This window comes from Pleurodeles waltl, chromosome 4_1 (genome assembly GCF_031143425.1).
Source record: "Pleurodeles waltl isolate 20211129_DDA chromosome 4_1, aPleWal1.hap1.20221129, whole genome shotgun sequence".
Taxonomy (NCBI): domain Eukaryota; kingdom Metazoa; phylum Chordata; class Amphibia; order Caudata; family Salamandridae; genus Pleurodeles; species Pleurodeles waltl.
The window spans coordinates 481,511,278-481,532,034 of record NC_090442.1 but is presented as its reverse complement, the minus strand read 5'-3'; the positions used below and the strand labels follow the sequence as shown (position 1 = coordinate 481,532,034).

The 20,757-nt window shown below is 42.8% G+C and overlaps 1 protein-coding gene across 1 annotated transcript in view; it reads left to right on the top strand.

Annotated features, from left to right (window-relative positions):
• PTPRQ (protein tyrosine phosphatase receptor type Q) overlaps positions 1–20,757 on the top strand; it is a 1,423,303-nt gene that overhangs the window by 677,575 nt on the left and 724,971 nt on the right. Inside the window, exon 24 of the mRNA XM_069227528.1 lies at positions 8,698–8,863. Coding sequence (XP_069083629.1) covers positions 8,698–8,863 — 166 coding nt within the window. The remainder of the gene's footprint in view (positions 1–8,697; positions 8,864–20,757) is intronic.

Sequence of the window (20,757 nt, the reverse complement as noted above, 5' to 3'; positions counted from 1 at the left end):
ATTCTGTGCCTCGTTAGTGGAGATTTCCATCGACATATGAAAAGCTATTAGTAGTAACATTTTACTCATAAACCCAATCTGCACATCTGGCTTTAGAATTCAGAGACAATCAACTATTCTCCTAGTTGTAAATGTACACTCAGAAATGGTGAATTTCAAGAAAGTGTAGATTTACAACAGGGTCCATTTGCAAATGAGTAAAACTAGGCATGAAAATTCACCTTTCTGAATCGAGTCTGCAAATTTCCTACATAGGTAAATATCAGATCATTTCAGTCTATAAGATTGTTTTTATTTTTTTCAGCAAATCAGTTATATAAATACAAACTAATATTCATATCAATAAAGTTGTTATTGTATGTCAGTATGAACCTCATAAACCAGATTGGGAAGTCTTTCCTGTTGGTGACATTTTGCGGGGATTAAGGACCTGCTCTCCATGTGAAATGTTGAACTGTAGAGATGTGACTTTGAGAGTGTCCAGTAGTAGTAGATTATACCATCCCTTTCTCTAGAAGCATTCAAGTAAAGGGAAGTGTCATGTCATGTTTCAAGCTTGTAGTGCCTTTCAAAAAAAAAAAATTATCAATTTATCTATTCAGACATTGGTTTAGTCAGTCTATTGACTGCAGAGATCACCAACAGGCCTGGATATTGAATTATCTTTAGAAGCAAATGGAATGTCTCGGGTACTGGGTTTTCAAGTAGTAGCTTGACTGTATTCCTAGGTATTGATAGGCATGCACTTTAGTGGGGTCTTGATTAAGTCATTGGTAATAACTTGTGTTAAGGTTTGGTTCTGTGGTTCCCTTTTTGCCTGTGTCAATGACCCTCACTGCCTTTTTGTCTGGTCATTTATTATGGTGTCCTTGTTGTAAGCAGTGCTTTGTTTGCTATGCTCTGTTATGAAGTAGGCTTTTGTCTAATTACCTGCTTCTTGTGACATTTATAATTGCATAGAACCATCATATTCAGCAGCAGCACCACCCTGTACTATAAATGTTATTTGAAGCCTCTATTTTAACATCAGATTGCAAACATAGTTTTTTTATACAAGTGAGAAAATAACGTTCCTAAACAGCTTTATCCAGACTATTGCATCAATACCATCTCATGAAGGAAGACTATGAAAATCCAAAAATGAATACATTGTGCCAATAATATATTTTATTTACAGTTAGTCCAATAGAAGGCATCAAAACCTGGGATCTGAAAGCTTTTCGAGGAACCTGTTTTTCTCAGACTTTTGACCTCTGCAGTTACAGAAGCGGTCCATTTATTAGGCAATTGGGACAGCAATTCTGCCCATAAATTCTGTCACCAAATCACAAGTGAGACACCCTATACTATTTCTAATCTTTCCATTTTGTGTAACTGTTTGTACTAATTGTACACCATTATCCAGATTTCTTAACTGAGCTATCATCTAAAAACACAGTAACTCATTCTCCTTGGAAGGTTTGTGTGCATTGTGATTGTACGGTAGTTTGGGCTCAAATTACTCCTTTTTTTTATTCAGGGAAAGGTTTAGAGACTATGGGGGTCATTCTGACCCCGGCGGGCGGCGGTCGCCGCCCGCATGGCGGGAACCGCCATTTGCCCGTCCCGCGGTCAAAAGACCGCTGGAGCCATTCCGACCTTCCCGCTGGGCCGGCGGGCGCTAACATTGTTAGCGCCCGCCGGCCCAGCGGGAAGGCGGCCTGCAACACTGAAGCCGGCTCCGAATGGAGCCAGCGGTGTTGCAGGTGTGCGACGGGTGCAGTTGCACCAGTCGCGCTTTTCACTGTCTGCTAGGCAGACAGTGAAAAGCAGGCTGGGGCCCTGTTAGGGGGCCCCTGCACTGCCCAACGGCATGGGTAGTGCAGGGGCCCCCAGGGGCCCCAGGACACACGTTCCCGCCAGCCTCTTCCTGGTGGTGTAAACCACCAGAAACAGGCAGGTGGGAAGGGGGTCGGAATCCCCAGGGCAGCGCTGCTTGCAGCGCTGCCCTGGAGGATTCTCCCAGCCGGGGGAAATCCGGCGGGAAACCGCCGGACCCGGCTGGGCGACTGCGGCTTTACCGCCGCGGTCAGAATGACGAATGAAGCACCGCCAGCCTGTTGGCGGTGCTTCCGTCATTTGCGACCCGCCAGGGTCGGAATGAGGGCCTATATAACTTTCAGTGCAAGTATATTCAGGTCCCCTATGCCCCACCACAATATTCTGTTAACATGCTGCTACAAATGTGGTTTTAGAGTCTTAAAGTGTGTGTGAGTAATGTGCTGAGTGGTTTGAGTTTCTGATGATTCATGGGTCTTCTGTACCTGACTTTTCCGTTGAGGCAGATAACAAAAGTGAACTCCACCGAATGTCAATGTAAATGTTATTGCATCAGTCTAGGAGTGGAGTGTCCAAAAGGAAATGGCAGCATTCCTGACATCTAGCACCTCCAAATCTGGAGTGGAATCCGTCACGTGTCAGGCATGCTAGGCTGTGCTTCTGATCTAAATGTCTTTCAGGGTCACTGGTCTGTCACTGAATAAGAGATTCTCCTATAGGCCAGTGTGACACTGAAAGACTGCAAGACCCAAGCCAGAAAGTCATGACAAGCTAATGACTTGGGGCCAGATGTACAACATTTTTAACGGTTTGCGACTGGTAAAATTAATTCTCCTATGTACTATTCCTATTTTGCGAGTCAGTAACCAATTACACTCAAAATATGGTTGTGAGTCGCTATTAGGGAGAGGTTTATAAAGGGTCTCCCTTCCTAATAGCGAGTTGCACTGGTATGTATGAATGTTTTGCGAACGGGAGTGTGGTTGCAAAACGTTCGCTGATTACCACCAATTTCAAATTGCTTGTAAACCATTCGCAAATGGGAAGGGGTCCCAAGGGATCCCTTCCTCTTTGTGAAAGGGGCATAAAAAAAAATTCCGAGCAGGCGGTGGTCCCAAGGATCACTGACTACTCTCAAAAAATGAAAACAAAGCTTTTTCATTTTTTGTTTGAAATGAATCCCATTTTGCTTTAAGGAAAATAGGCTTCATTTAAAAAACAAAACTGATTTATTTAAAAAGCAGTCACAGACATGATGGTCTGCTGGCACCAGCCAGCCACCATCCCTGTGAGTGCCGGCCAGTCCCAATGGGTTGCAAATTGCAACCTGCCTCATCAATATTAATGAGGCAGGTCCCTTGCGGCCCATTTGGGAATCACAAACAGTGTATCAAACACTGTTGTACATCGGAGTTTGCGACTTGCAGTTTTCAAGCGCTAACATTTGCAAGTTATGAGACACAAACACTGATGGTCATACATCTGGTCCTTTGTCACATAGCTCTGAGATATCTGTTAAGTACAATGTACCTATTTGTGCACATCTTTAATTTTAGTCCGATGGATTTTTGGAATACTATATTGAATTACTAGAGCACCTCAGCAAAAACACCAGGCCTTAGTGTATGATTGAATCATGTAGTCACAGGGAGACACATTAAGATGTATTATGAAAGCAGACCGGTTTTCCTGCTAACATTCAGACACATTGAGCACTTTACAGACACACACAATGTCCCCTTTTGATATAGAGTCAGTGCTGTATCTAGGTGCACGGAGCAACCCTATTGCACATGATAACCTGATCTACTTACATTGATATTTGTTGGTGAAGTCTTGCCATACTGTGCATTGCCTTGCCTTTTGGTGGTATTATCTGGGCACATTCAAAAGCCTGATATTCTAGCATCCAGGTACATTTAGCTGTCTTACTGGTAGCAACCAGGCATATGAGTTAGCAACCAAACTCATTGTACAGCCAACAGGCCACCATCCCTGTGACTGCCGGCCAGACTCAATGGGTCGCAAATTGCAACCTGCCTCATCAATATTAATGAGGCAGGTCCCTTGTTCCCCAGTACCGAGAATACTGGGGAATCAGCCACGTTCAGCACATAAGTCTCCCATCCCACCAGAAAGAGTTATTCAGCCTGAACCAGGAAGATACGTTTCCTCTAAACTGAACACTGGTGGCTCTCGGCAGGTTATCAACCTTTTGGGGTCATTTTAGATGGGTTCTCATAGGGTCCCACTGTCACAGCTCGCCTATGGCATGCATAAAAGCACCGCTTCATCCCTGAGTTAGTCTACAACACTTGGAAGTCTTTCTGGTTACCACAAAAATTTAGGAGATTCACCTTGCTCCGGCTTTCAGGCTACATCTACTGCTTACAGATGCCCGACCATGGTGCCCAGGGTAACTGTTTGGTATTGCCTTGCCATAGAAATATTCCAAATTCTCTGGGTTCACTGCTTGCCAATAGTCTTTCTTTGTGCATTGCTTAACAATAGACTTCCTCTGCAACCTTCAATTCACTCTATCACTCTTAGGGACAATGGAGAAAAGAATGACATACTTCAGTAAAATGTATAATTGTTTGAGTGAGTTGTGTGTGGGAGTCAATGGAATTTAAACGATCAGTTGGTCAGGAAACAGTTGTGTAATGTACAGTAAAATAGCTGTATGAAAATGGATAGAAGTGTATTTTGAAGTAAAATTGTGTGTTTCTTTTTTCACCAATAAATCTCTCAAGCGAATTCTGCAGATGCATCCATGCGCAGAGTTAATCGTTGTCTACATCGGCACCAGTGTTAGCTACTTCCACGTATTCCCCTTTCCTTTGCGATGTGTCTTTCTTGAATGTAAAGTGAACTGTACCCGCTGCCTGCTGCCCAGCCCGTTGTGGTGTCGTCTTGTATCACCACACTGTAAATGGAAGATAGAAGCGGGCGGGCTGCACGCTGAATACAGCACAATAGCTGTGGCTATGTGTCAGTGACAGGCAGCGGGCCCACCTGCGCAGCCTGCTCTCTGTCAATGCAGGCGCAGGGATTGAGTTCTGCAGCAGGTGGCTGTCTCAGCCAGCCGCTATCACGGTGTATGTTCTAATGGCTCGTTTCAGCCAAACAAAACACACAACACAGGCTCTGCCCACACAAGCTGTAACTCCCGTGGAGGCAATGCCTTCAGAATGCCTTTCGGAATGCAGATTAGTGTATGGTGCACATCTCCGAAGGATGTTGTGGCAATCATGGAGTGCTTTGATGACGTTTGTTTGTTGAATATACATCAATTTATCGTAAAACAACTGGGGTCAGAGAACTTAGAGGGGATTTTAAATATGTAATGTGCACCCAGAGAAAATATTTACTAATTAATGCATTCATATATTTCTGGAGTCATTCATATATCCAATCATGGTAATATTTCACTTGTGTAAGTTACTTGAACCAACTTACCAAGATTCGCACCATGCAGCAATTCACAAACATTAGCAAAATAGCAAAAATGCAAATGGTGAAATATTGTGCAACATCATATTTGTAATGGGGACGTGCTGATGACATTTCAAGCACATATGCTAATCATACAGTGTTTCTGTAATATTAATTATGATTTGGCATTGTGCCATGACAAAAGAGCAGTGCATTGTGTTGAATTTGTACCCAAGGCACATCCTCCAGTACAGATTGTTTTGTGCAGTTGCCCCCAAGGACTCAGTCAGGTAATACTTTTAAGTTTCACAAAAAAATGCAATTATTACATGTGGAAATATCATGCATTTTTGTCCATTGTTGCTCTTATTTTTATTTGTCGCTAGTATTCTATGCTACACTCTTTGGGTGACTTTATTTAATCTGACTTTATGTGCAATCCTAAGGATGTTCCCTATTTCCTCTCCTCATTATGCCTAGCTTATACTTACTGGGGGTTCCTTGTACACAACACAGTCTGTTTAGCGCTGTGCTCGTGTCAAGCATCATTTTGTGTATGAAAATTGTCCAACGCTATTTTTTTGTTTTGTTTAGTGTTGCTGTCAAAGTTTTAGTAAATTTGGACCTGTATTTCAGAGCAGCACAGCAGTCAGCACCATTTCTCTCTCAGACTTTCTCCACGTTTTACATTGCTATGTGCTTACTGGTTTCCCCCTGCTTTCGCAAACATCACAGTTATGATAGAACCAATTTTCTAATGTCTTTATGATTGTATTTATCAAGTGCTGGATTGATTTTCATGATTATGTTGTCCTCAGCTACGATGAAACTATAGGTGGCGTCACAGCCTAATACGTATTTCTGCTGCTCTTGTGGCACATGAGTGACACAAATGTAGCACAGACTGTTACATTCAAGAGGGACCCTTTGACTTGGTATAGAGGGTATAATGCTTGTACAAATGTTGCTATTTGTTTGATAGCTTTTTATGTTTCAACAATCTTCGTTGCAATTAACAGACCAAGGGCCAGATGTAGAAACCGTTTTGCATGGCGCAAACAGTTTGCGCCATGCAAAACAGGCATCGCGATGCACAGTCTCATTTTGTGAGTCGGTACCGACTCGCAAAATGGGAATGCGACTCGCAAATAGGAAGGGGTGTTCCCCTTCCTATTTGCGATTCTCACCGCGATGCAGAATTGCTTTGTGACCGCGAACGCTGTCGCCAAGCAATTCGCAGTTAGCACCCATGTGAAGTGGGTGCTAACTCATTCGCAAAAGGGAAGGGGTCCCCATGGGACCCCTTCCCCTTTGTGAATGGCGCCAAAAATATTTTTTCAGAGCAGGCAGTGGTCCAATGGACCACTGCCTACTCTGAAAAAATGAAACCAAATGGTTTCATTTTCCCGAGTGTATTGCAACTCGTTTTCCTTTAAGGAAAACGCGCTGCAATACAAAAAAAAACTGCTTTATTAAAAAAGCAGTCACAGACATGGTGGTCTGCTGTCTCCAGCAGGCCCCATCCCTGTGAGTGCAGGGAATCGCAAGGGGGCCGCAAAGTGCGACCCACCTCATTAATACTAATGAGGTGGGTCTTTGCGATCCCTTTGCGATTAGCAGATGGTGTCAGGGACACCATTCTGCATATGGTTTTGCGACTCGCAAATTGCCAGTCACAAAACCATTACTACCTACATCTGGCCCCAAATATCAACATGGCTCTTAAAATAACAGTATCACTACGCATGTTACTGGTACACACTTCATCAGTCTCAATCGATGAAGTGGTTAGTGTCCTTAGATAGTGTTAGTTTTGTGTGCTTTTGCTTTTTTTAAGGCATGTGTGAAAATTACATTTTTTGCATTGCATAGCCATTAGTTTACTGCTTTCCATTACACACAATTACATTTTTGAAGGCACGGTCGGGTTTCGGACTCTGCCCCAAAATAAACAGTATTGACAAAATTATGAGGCTTATGCACAAATGATTTAGAATGTGTAGTAATACTCCTGTAGTACTATGTCACAAACCTTTAAATGGAAATTCACAAGGATAGAGACATTGATCTATGCCTGTTATAGCTTATGTGTGGTGTTTTCTTGAGTGCATTGAACTCAGCACACACATTTCTAAATGACAATGTGGGAGTGGAAAGGGGGTGTGGGTCGAAAATGGGGAATATCTACTTCAAATTGACAAGTGAAAGGGGAAAATTAAGGTTGCCAAATAAAGCAACATACACCTACAAAAGAGTATGTCAGTTGCATTTTGATCAATATGCACCAATGCATACTCCACTAATACTAAAGTTGCACAAGGTTAAATCTACTCCATACATGCCTTGGAGTTAATCAAACACCATGCATGGCAACTCACAGGTACTGAAAGGGAATCACATCGAAATCAGTGGAGAGAGGGATAACATTATCAACACAAAGTCCAGCACCCAAAAAATGGTGAGGTAACTTTAGACATTGCAGACACCCATATAAATCACATTGTAAATGTTTTAAAATAATATAGAAAATATAAAATAAAATGAATGCAAAAAATAGTCCTATAACTAAACTTTGCTGGCACCTATACAAATCACAGTGTAAAAATTTATAGTTATAGATAAACACTCAGAGATAGTTAAAATATGTAAGTTGGTAGTAAAGCTTTAAAAAACATGACTCTTCTAACATTACTCTATAAAAGCTGAAGGACGTATCATAGCGCATTGCGTGGCTCAAACAGAGACACACACACACACACAAAATCACATAGGACACAGCTGTAACTGATGTCTGCATTCACGGTGTATTGCAGCACAAGGTGAAGATAGTAGAGCCCAGGTTGTGAGCTGTACTGATGTGCCTTCTCTTATATTGTTTGCATGTAATGTATGTCATTGTCCTTAGATGATGCCTATTTCTCTGTTCTTTTGAATGTGTGCATAGTGTTGGAGCAATTTCTGGTTATGCTAAATAGGATCACCTTTGGCTGACTTCACCTAAGCTAGGCCTGTAGCGTAGTAGTAACTTTAAACATGTATTTTGAGGTGTTGTCCCCACCACCTTACGTAAAAGGATAGGGACATGCACTCCTACTATTAGGTGTAAATCTCCACCTGGAGCTGATGAATGCTGTATTACACTTAAAGAGGGATTTGATGCCAGTATTTTAAATTGAACCTATGTCTCAAAACCTAGAGTCTGTGCCGGCAAAATAGGACATTTGAAAACCTCACAATTTAAATTGCAAGGCCCAACACCGCCAATAGAATTAAACGGCGATCAACTTATTGCATCTGCCTCTTAACGTTATTTTACAGATTGTCACGCTACATGAAGCTCTGACGTTTATATTCATTTTAATTGTGGAAGTGTTTGTATACACCATATGCATCAAATGATGACACTTTGTATTTTAGGATACAAATATTATTTCTTTCTTTCAGCATTCGAACGGGTCCGCGGTCCTGAGCCCTGCCCTAGCAGTGGACGCAGCGGCGGTGTACGAAGGCTCTGCAGAGATGTTCTCCACAGCCCCGACAGTTCTACCTGTTTTCAGTGGCGTTTCGGACAAGATTGCAGCCGCTAACCAGGGCGATGCCTCATCAGCAGGTAAAACGTTATCTCCATTTCCCTGCGCCAGCCTCCCTTGCATCCATCTGTGTGTGTGCAGAGAGCTTGCTCACGTGATGTGTCAAGCACTCGGCTGGGCCCGTTTGACGGTGAAATCGCCTTCGCAACAAATGGGAATGCCACACAAGCGGGCCCCTCTGCCACCCGGTTGACCTCCCGGCTGCAGAAAGTAGCACTCTCCAGCCACAAGTCAAGCTGCAGAGACAATCCGTTATTACAGTTGCCAGAACAGGTGTGATGGGAGGCGATTAACTCATCTCGCAGCGCCTCGCAGCTCTCGTGTTCGTTGGTCATTCTTGCTAAGTGCCTTTCAGATGTCAGAGGCGGTGCATAGGTCAAGCGACCGCAGTGTCAGTGCACGGTGGCAAACAGGTGGAGGTGACCCCTGTGACCTGGGGCGCTCATCAATGCACACATGTGCTCATCAGTGTCACTTGATGCCAGAGTGTGTGCCAATGGCTTTTATTTATTTCCCTACAAACAAGCCTTGTTTGACAGACGTGGGCTTAACACAACATTATTAGATTTCGACCAATGCTACCCGCCAACATATAAGTTTAGCACATGCTTAAATAGATAATACAGCTCACATTAAAAAATAAACCGAAGGGCAGGAAGGCATGCTTTTACAATACAACATTTTAAAGTCAGAGTGAATTTTGTTTTGCCTGCGCGTTTCATAATCATATTTTCAGTATTTCGAGACACCAGATAATATTATTTTTGCTTTGATTCTGACTGAGGCAAGTCTGCCCAAAATAAGTACCCCAAAACCGAGGGTCACCTGAGGCAGGTATTTAGAGAACGGGTTATCAAGAAGTAAGCCCTTGAATTTACCCTGGAGCAAGCCTCACGAAGGCAAGGTACATGGTGAGAAATGGCATAACATGACATTTTAGTAGCATGAAGGTAGGTGAGTTATAATACTACCTAAATCTCAATGTTGAGTCCACTTGGACTGACAATTGCTGTTTCTCCAGACTTTGAGCCCTGAATAGGCTCAGAGCTCTGCATTATATGTAACGCAGTGATCTAATCTCTTGTGAGTACCACCATCAGCTGTCCATGTTCTTCCCCCAAATCTCCCAGCTCGATGCTGCCAAGCTACCAAACAAGGGCTAAAAGATGGACACCGAGGGATCACTCCATGCAGCGGTGGCTGCCGCAAAAATCAAGGGGAGGGGTGGAGGGTGGACCTTCAGGGATGATGGGACGGGTGGGAATAAAAAAAATATATACTTACCATTCGTCCTTGTCCTCCAGCATTTGCCGGAACACCAGAACAGGCTCCCCAGCAATCCTGGTGCTGCTTACATGCTAACCATAACATGTAAGCAGCTCAGGACTGGTCTGAGCGGCAGAGACTGCCGCTCTGACACAACTCTGGGGCCTGTGAAGTTTCTCCAGCCCGGCTGTTCAACACGGCCGGACTGGAGAAACCTAAGTGTGCATGTGTGTTTGGACAGCCATCTTACCATAACATTCCTGGTGCTGCTTACATGCTAACCATAACATGTAAGCAGCTCAGGACTGGTCTGAGCGGCAGAGACTGCCGCTCTGACACAACTCTGGGGCCTGTGAAGTTTCTCCACAGCCGGACTGGAGAAACCTAAGTGTGCATGTGTGTTTGGACGGCCATCTTACCATAACATTCCAGACCAGAATGCCCAGTGACATCAATGTTACCAATGGATATGCTCTGTGTTTGACTGAACTGTTTGCCATTCATGCACCACAAGTACAGGGGACCACAATCTACATTTTATAGACTGTCATACCAAACATGGAGTACAGAAGACTGTAGTATGCATAAAGTCGATTGATATACCAATTGCGACTTTGTTCTACCAAACTAATGTCAGAGTTGGTGACTATTGCACATACAGTGTAATGCACTGCAAATTACTTACAAAGTGCACAGTGGTCACAGAAACCGACTTGCAGCAAGCAGATATAGTCCTCATTTGCAGAACTGGTCCACCATATAGATTAGTGCAGTCAAATTACAATCACATCTGCAAATTAATGATATTTTCATTGAATGTATTTTCCACAAAACCTTGATAATGACAAATAGTGAATGATATCCCCATGCTCAAGTCCATTTAATCAACAGTGCAACACTGGTGCATGTGGATTCTGTTAATATTGTCTGTATATTTGTTAGACCTGACAGGTTTGGGGTGGTCTTCTCCCCAATGTTTTGCCAACCTCCTCCTTTTTTCTGACCTCGTTTTTGCTGGTATTAGGACTGTGTACTTTACAACTGCTAACCAATGCTAAAGTGTTTTTGCTCTCTTCTTTAAACAAGATGATATTGGTTACCTGTAATTGGCATATTTAATTTACTTATATGTCCCCAGTGAAGTGCACTATGCGTGCCAAGGGCCTGTAAATTAAATGCTACTTGTGGGATGGTAGCACTGACTGTGCCACCCACCTAAGTAGCCCTTTAACCATGTACCAGGCCTGCAATTACAGAGCCTGTGTGTGTAGTTCAACACTGTCATGTCTAGCTGGCAACTTAATTAATTGTGGAATTTCTGTAGCCCGACTCCCAGAACATATTGTTTGGGGTCAAGGACGGCAAGTTTTCCGATTTATTTTGTCCTTGAGACAAGTAGACCCAACCCCATGCAGCACAAACCCTTTGGTTGTCAATTTACAGTACCACATTTCAGAGCAGGAAAAGGAATTGTCTACAGTTGAGGAAATATTTGTATCCATATGTTAATGCTGTTCTGAATACATGTTGTAAGCTCGGACTGCACTACTGACAGTAGTTCCAGTAAACAAATGTGTACATGCATTTGCAAAATGTAAAAATATGAGGGTATGTATCATGGTCCCAGGAGGCTCTTTGATTAAAAGCAAATATTTGCAGAAGTTTGAAAGCAAGATTGATTTTTTGCTTTCAAAATAAAATGTTCACAAAAAAATGCAACTAGAAAAAAAGTTCTGCTAAACTACTGAGAACATTTAGGTACCATTTTTTCCCAAAGAATATTCATCATTGGAAGTCAGTGTTACTAGTTTCAGCAAGATTATTGAAAACATGAGTATTGGAAACAAGCATTAGCAAAGCTAATAGGTCTGACATTGGTGGTCAGTCTTTTAAAATGTCAATGTGTGTCTTGTTTTGACATGGCTTTCTTAAACTTTATTGTTGTGGGACTTGTTGGGCCCTCACCATTGTAACAGGTTTTAGTGAAAAGCAAAAATATGTTTTGGTTGCAAAAAACATGTATTGCCACAGTAGTTCCTGGCACTGAAGAAAACTACTTTGTGTGCCGATATACTCCTTGTGAAAGAGCAGATTGAAATTTTTGTAATGCACTGTAACATGGATTCGTACAGTGCAGGACTTGTCATCTGTGAGGGTATCCAGGTGCTGAGTAGGAGCAGGTTCTGCAAGTAGGATCAGTCACAGTGAAGCCAACCGACAGATGGCTATAGAGAGATTTAGAATTTTAATAAAACAAAAGATCTTGATTAATGCCAGACCTAATTAGGGCCCCAATTCTTAAAGAAAGTCACAAAAGTGCACCCATTATATATGTCTTTGTATTAGTGCAGATTTGCAGATTTCATGAATTCACAAGAATTCATAGAAGTAGACCAGGAAATCATACTCCTAGAAAATATTTATGAACTGTATTTTAGCACAAGCAAATATGCAGTTGTAGATTTGCTCATGCGAAAATTTGTTGAGTGTTTGGAAGTTCACTTTCCCTTTACACACTTCATTCCCAACCCTGGAAGAAATTTTACTTCTGAACCTTGTCAGGAGTAAATTTCCAACCTTTCTCAGTCAGAAATGATTAGGGAAGACCTGATGAAAACCTGCAAGTTAGTAGGTTTGCACAGACTTAAAAGGGCATTCCATCCCTTGAACTACTACTTACTGTTACCTGCAGCCCCAGTATGTAGATCTGTGGAAATGTGGCAAAATAAGGAAATTGCTAGTATTGAAGCCATACTATACTACTAGCCCTGGTATAATCAGTGAGGCTATTGTCAGAGCTTATATAATGAGATTAATGCCATAACGTGTCACCACACTATATGGCAGGAAAGGGACAAGCAGATTTTGTTTACAGGACAAGTAGATAAATGAAGCAACCTGTCCCATGGACAAGTTGAAGTTGTATTACATTCCACACCACTGACCCTTTTGCCAGGCCCAAACCTTTCCTTTTTATACTTATGTCACCACTAAGGTAGGACCTGGACAACACAGAGGACAAGGTGTAATGTATTAGGTACGACATGTACTTTTAAGTTGTAGATGTCCTGGTAGTGAAAAACTCCCAAAGTACCTTTTCACTACAGGAAAGGCCTATCTTTCCCATAAAATGACCCCGGGAGTACCTTATTACCTTGTATATCACAATTTAAAATCTCAACTTGTGGTGAAGTCTGATTTTGAATGGCAATTCTGAAAATGCCACTTTTAGAAAGTTGTAGTTATCTTACTTTAGTCATTTGGTGCTTGCTACCTGTCTTTGACTACTTGTCTCTGGTGGGTGACCAGTGGGCTTTGTGTATTCCCCATAGACAGCCACATAGAATGGGAGCTCTGGATGAGACTTTCAGGGCCATCCTGTTGCTGGACACAGCCTCACTAACGATTATGTCCTGTCCCCACACAAGAACTGTGTTAGAAATTGGGTTTTTGGTTGGCAGTCAGGTTACCCTCTGTCCAAGCAAGAACCCTCACTCTAGTCAGGGTAAGTCACACACAATCCAAAATTAGCCGGTGCCCAACCTCTGGTAGCTTGGCACGAGCAGTCAGGCTTAACTTAGAAGGCAATGTGTAAAGTATTTGTGCAATAAATCATACAATACCACCATATAGCACCACAAAAATACACCACACAGTGTTTCGAAAAATATATAATATTTATCAGGATAATTGTAGGTCAAAACGAATAAAGTTGCAATGTGAATTTGTAAAGATATCACTGAAAAGTGATATAAAGTGTCTTAAGTCTTTAAAAAGCAAACAAAGTCTCTTTCAAGCACAAAGTACCTGGTTTGGAGTGGGAAATCTCCGCAGAGGGCCGCAGAGGAAGAGATACATGGAAAAATGGTGTGTGCGTCGATTTCTCCCCAGCACACACGGACTTGCGTCGTTATTTTTCACGCGGGGAACTCATGCGTCATTTTCCGGCACGCGGATAGTCTCTTTGTGTGGATCGCGGGGATTACCAGATGTCCCGGGTCTGTGCGTGGATTCTCCTGCTTGTTTTCCCGGCTGCGCATCGTTCTGCGGGGCTGTGCATCGAAGTTTCACTCTCACAGCAGGTGTCGCGTCGATTTCTCCTCTGGAGGTCTGGCGGCGTTGTCCTTGCAAAGCCGTGCGCCTAAGTTCCGGTCGTCCCGAAGGCGTCGCGTCGGTCAGCGTCGGTGTGCGGCGTTTTTCTCACTGCAGAACAAGCTGTGCGTTGAAAATTTCGGCACACGAAGTGTCCAAGTGAAAAAGAGAAGTCTTTTTGGTCCTGAGACTTCAGGGAACAGGAGGCAAGCTCTATCCAATCCCTTGGAGAGCACTTTCACAGCCAGACAAGAGTTCCGCAAGGCAGCAGGCCAACAGCAAGGCAGCAGTCCTTTGTAGAAAGCAGACAGGTGAGTCCTTTGAGCAGCCAGGCAGTTCTTCTTGGCAGGATGTAGTTTCTGGTTCAGGTTTCTTCTCCAGCAAGTGTCTGATGAGGTAGGGCAGAGGCCCTGTTTTAAACCCAAATGTGCCTTTGAAGTGGGGCATACTTCAAAGAGCGGCTAAGAAGTGCACCAGGTCCCCTTTCAGTTAAATCCTGTTTGCCAGGGTCCCAGTAGGGGGTGTGGCAGTCCTTTGTGTGAGAGCAGGCCAGCCACCCTCCCAGCCCAGGAAGTCCCCTTCAAAATGCAGATGTATGCAAGTGAGGCTGAGTACCCTGTGTTTGGGGTGTGTCTGAGTGAATGCACAAGGAGCTGTCAACCAATCCCAGCCAGACGTGGATTGTAAGGCACAGAAAGATTTAAGTGTAAAGAAATGCTCACTTTCTAAAAGTGGCATTTCTAGAATGGTAATATTAAATCCGACTTCACCAGTCAGCAGGATTTTGTATTACCATTGTGGCCATACTAAATATGACCTTCCTGCTCCTTTCAGATCAGCAGCTGCCACTTCAACAATGTATGAGGGCAGCCCCAATGTTAGCCTATGAAGGGAGCAGGCCTCACAATAGGGTAAAAACTAATTTAGGAGTTTTACACTACCAGGACATATAACTACACAGGTACATGTCCTACCTTTGACCCACACAGCACCCTGCTCTAGGGGTTACCTAGGGCACACATTAGGGGTGACTTATATGTAGAAAAAGAGGAGTTCTAGGCTTGGCAAGTACTTTTAAATGCCAAGTTGAAGTGGCAGTGAAACTGCACACACAGGCCTTGCAATGGCAAGCCTGAGACAAGGTTAAGGGGGCTACGTAAGTGGGTGGCACAACCAGTGCTGCAGGCCCACTAGTAGCATTTAATCTACAGGCCCTAGGCACATATAGTGCACATTACTACGGACTTATAAGTAAATTAAATAGTCCAATCAGGTATGATCCAAAGTTACCATGTTTGAAAAGGGAGAGAGCATATGCACCTTAGCACTGGTTAGCAGTGGTAAAGTGCGCAGAGTCTAAAAAGCCAGCAAAACAGGGTCCAAAAAGTGGAGGGAGGCAGGCAAAAAGTTAGGGGTGACCACCCTAAGGCATGTCAGGTCTAACAGACTGGATAACCCCCTGTAGTGAGTCTGGAGCCAGGGCAGGAAGGACATGACCTCTGTGCACTCAAAGACCTGTTTTTGAAGTCTCCCCAAATTCAAAGGCCCAATTAGGTATGAGTACTGGACCTTGGACACTGCCATGCCAGTTCACTCTGGACCTGTGAATACTCAGCCAGGAAGAAGGACTGCTGTGCTCCTGAAAGACTGTCATCCTGCTGGACTGCTGCATTGATGGACTCCTGCCTTGCTGTACTGCCCTGCTGAATGCTGTTCTCCTGCCTGGGTGAGAAGGACTGGACCGTCATAACTTGAACCCAGAGTGACTCCCAGGGCTAGCTGGCTGGCCTCCTGATCTGAAGTCTCAGAGACATAAAAGACTACCAACCACCTGCTTGTGCACCTGGACTTTGACCTCTGTGAGTCTGCCCTGCTGAGTGGAGCACCCCCAGTTGTGGACTATTGGAAGTGGGCCTAAGGTATTTTCTCCAGCTGAACCGAGGCATTCCTATGTCAAACCTGTGCATTGCCTCAGTTGAGTGGCGCATCTTCGGGCAGAACCCAAGCATCACTGCTGCTGCGAGAATCGGACCTGACGCATCACCTTTGGAACCACCACTGTGCAACGTTTTCCTCCATGCAATGTCCTCACATCTCTGTCAATTAGCAGCCTCGATGACAATGCCAAACCTCTGCATCGCAGATTACACGCTCATTGGAACTGATGCATAAACTCAACTGCACATTGCATCATTGCCACCTGGCTTCGCATCATGAGCCCTGTTGACAGGATCCTCGACAGTGAACCAAAAGGGTCTCACTCCGCAGCCCCAATGCATCTCGGAACAGACACAAAGTCTCTGCTGCATGACGCATCTTCGACTCAAATCCAGGCAACACTCTGCAACCTTAGATTATCGTCCTTTTGCTCAGGTGGCCTAACAAGGCCCTGTAGCTGGCCAACGCTCCATCACGTTCAGTCCAGCACAACCAGATAACCTCTTTAGCACTTTACGCTTCATAGTGCTATTTTTACCTAAAATCTTTAAAATCAATATCTCAAGTTCTACTTATTAAATTTTTATTGTTTTGGTGCTGTTTTATTTTAAAAAGTTGGATCTATTTTTCTAACTTGCTGTGGAACCTTTTTTGCATGGTGTTTTCACTATTTTGCTGTTTGAAGTGTTGCACAATACTTTAATAACTACCTCTAAGTTAAGCCTGACTGCTCTATGCCAAGTTGCCAGAGGGTGAGCAAAGGTTAATTTAGAATTCACCTGACACTTACCTTGACTAGGATTTAAAAAACTATATTTCTATTAAGCATATCCGAGCAGGTATGAAATTTAGACATAAAAATTACAAATCAAGATCATGAAATATTTCTAAAGAGCAATACAGTGCAGCACTTTGTGCTGAGTTTCGTTCCACTTCTTTTACATAGTAATAATAATAATTTAATATATTGTGAAGACGTGTTAATTCATTGTACATTGGATTAGGATTTGATTCTAGATCAAACTGAGGATGAAGATGTCTTTTCCCATATAGAATGATATTTCTGTGTGGCCCCGATTCTTTGTGGACACAGAAGTTCTTTAGGTTGGACTGAGCTCATTTTCTTTTTCCAAAGATCATATGGTGGAGGTTGGGGGGTCTTCCATTGTTGTAAAATCAGAGATTTTACAACCAATTTTGCAATAAATAAGTATTGCTTTGCATATTCGGACAACCTGGGATGATTAGTATGTCAAAAATTGACCCCATCGGTTCTGGTGTTAGCGCTACCTGAAGTTGTGTACTAATCGATTGGAAAATTTGGACCCAAAAATTAGTGACAGTAGGGCAAAGATAACAGACATGGAGCCAATCCCCAACCTCACAGGGGCATTGGAAGCAGTTGCTTGAAATTGATGGAACCATCTTATTAAGTTGCGCGGCAGTATAGTAGAGCATCCACTTTATAAAAAATGACATTCTTTTAAAATTTGCGTCTCTTAAAGCTTTGGAGGAATAGTTATTAAAGTGTTTCCATGTCTGGGGATCAATCACATGAGCTGTAGTAGGTGTTCTTCTACTTAGTGCAGGAGGGAGAGCTTTAGCTGGCAGTTATTCTAGAAGGATGCTGTTCAGTTACCGACCCCTGTCCATTTCTGAACCCACATGCCTTGTGTAATGCTGAAAGATAGTGATTCGGCTGATTGCTGGCCTACAGAACCCATTTATTGGATGAAGTGTAGTATCTGGAATTAAGAAAAGCTCACAGGCACTGGAATTGCTTGATTGCTAATTTTAAGTTGCGCCCATGCTATGACACTATCCCCAGCTAGAAACTCTGGAGCTTTCCCAACCCCAGATTTTCCCAGTCATTTAGAGCTTTGGTAGTGAGAGGGAGCCCAAATGCAACAGCCTCTCTTATGGAGATAGTTGAATGGAACTGAGTAAAATTATACCTTTGTTGGAGTTCTGCACCTCTGGGCCAGAGTAGGTTTGGGATCTTATATCTGGTACGTTTCGAGAGCCATGACATTTTAAGAAAATGAGATAGATGAATGTTGTTTTCAAGAAGCATCTGTTTCAAATAGAATCCAATCTATGTAGGTCGCTTAAGAATATTTTTTAAAATGAGGTAAAGCTAGGCCTCCATCCTCTATATTCAGCTGGACTGTCTCCAGGCGAGTGCGAGGTTTTTTATTTGACCAAATAAATTCACAAATCATTACATTAAGATCCTTAAAAACTTATGGGGAGCCTTGATCAGAACGTTAGAAAATATAAATAAGAATAAAGGTAGTATCAGCATTTTGATCAAGGCAATGTGGCCAATTATTGTTAACAGTGAATTCTGCCATTTAAGCATAAGAGCCTGTGCTTTCTTCAGAAAGGGGAGATAGTTCATCGAGTAAAGGTGAGACATGTTTTGAGTGACATAGATGCCAAGATATCTGATGGGGTGGGGAATCTGATAATTAATCTGCATCTCTGCTGGCAATATTGAATCTTGAGCATTAAAAAACAGTACCTTAGATTTTGATTTATTAATCCGATAGCCTCCCAGGTTGGAAAATGCTTGGATTTTGCTGAAGGCTTTCTCAATATTCTGAGAATGAGCTGCAAGGTACAAAATTGCATCATCCTCAAAAAGTTTTAACTTGGGCGCACCTGCCATCATCGGTTTTATAGAGTTATCCTGCCTCAAAGCAGAAGACAATGGCTTGATAAAAAGAGTGAAGAGGATCGGAGACAAAGGGCATCCCTGCTGGGCCCCACATCGTATTGAAACCTTACTGACTACTTGTGAACTGACTAAGATGTTGTCCTCCATCCCTTGGTAAAGGTTAGAGAAAAATTAGACTATTTTATTAGGAAATTTGAATTTTCTGAGGATTGCAAAAAGAAGCTCCCATTGTACAAGGTCAAAAGCTTTTCCCGCATCAAGCATTATTACAGCTGCTTTGATTTTATTCGTAGAATAATAGTCAATTGCCTAGAGCAAATCTGCCCAGAAGAAACCCACACTGGTCATGGTGATTAAGACCCTCGGCTAGGGGTGTAATGCGAGCTGCCCAGATTTTCATAAGAATCTTATAGTCATTATTAAGAAGGCTAATAGGGTGATAAGGATCAGTTTTTTTTGCTAGGTTTGTCTTTCTGACAATGACTGCCCGGGTAAATGAACTAGGTACTTCTTCTCTATTAAATATTGCATTAAAGAGTTCAGCTAGGATCGCTGCTATCTGCTCATACAGGATTTTGGACAACTCCGCTGGAAGACCATCTACCCTGGCAGCTTTACCATTTGGGGAGTTCCTAATGGCTTCTGCTACCTCTAATTTAGTAATTAGCTGCAGCAATGCAGATTGGAGCTATTGGTTAAAACTCGGTAGAGAGAATGATTTGAGATTTGTGTTAATAAGCTCATCGCATGTAGCTGACGTAGGAGTATAGATATTTGTATAGTGAGCTAGAAACACCTTTCCTATCTCCTTGGCCTGGTCCACCATGTGCCCCTGGGACTTGTCAAAAATGGATTTGATTAAAGAAGCATTCTGACCCTTTTTTAATATAGTGTGCCAAAAATGTACCTACATGCTCACTCTCTTCATAGTAATGCTGAAAACATGTGTTATGATTAACAATCTCTTGTGCCAAAAAAAATTCTTCAATTGGGTTTTAGCATCATGGTGGTGAGTCCTGTGACTTGTAATCACTGAGTGACTGATGCAGGTGCATGGCGTGATTGAGTTCCTGCTTTAGGCTGTTTATTTTTTCCTTCTTGGCTTTTTTAAGAAAGGCATTAAACGCTATGGCTTCCCCTCTAATATGTGCCTCACATGACTCCCAGATAGCGAAGATAGAGGCAGTTGCTTAATTTCTAGCGAAAAACTAGGCAACTGATGCTTTGTGAGTAGAGATCCAGCCTTCATTGGTTAATAAAGATTTATCTAAAGACCACCTGGGTCTTTCTCGATGGTGATCAGAAGAAGATAGTTGAATCAATGGAACGAAGTGATCCAAAATGGTTTGGACATTATGTCTGAGCCCGCTCTATCCCAAGAATGAGACACTAAGAAGAAGTCGATCCTTGATGCCGAATTAAACCTATTTGAAAAACAGGTATAACATTGATTTTGTGGGTGGTCCAGCCACCAAGGATCCTGCAGAGCTAGATCGCAGATAAATTTTGTAAAAAATCGGTGTGCACGTGGCTTGTTTTGTGAACGATTTTTATGGGAGGCATCAAGATTCGTATCTTGGATTATATTAAAATCGCCTCCAACTACCAAGAGACACAAAAGTGTGCTCAAAAGGTCATATAGACTTTGCAGAGAGGTGGCTTTGTCTTTTATGGGACTATAGAAGCTTGTAATATGCACTAGTTGCCTTCCTACCTTGACACTAACGATTATCTATCTTGCCTGAGGATCAAGATGGACCTCGAGAATTTCTCCTTGAAAGTCCTGAGTGAGCAGAACTGCCACCTCACAGACGGCCGCACTAGCAGAGTCAAAAAACTAATGAGAGATGAAGTTTGGAATGCTAGGACAGTTTGCCTGTTGTTTAAAATGAGTTTCCTGTAATAGAATCACCTAAGCCTGGGACAATCTTAACCAAT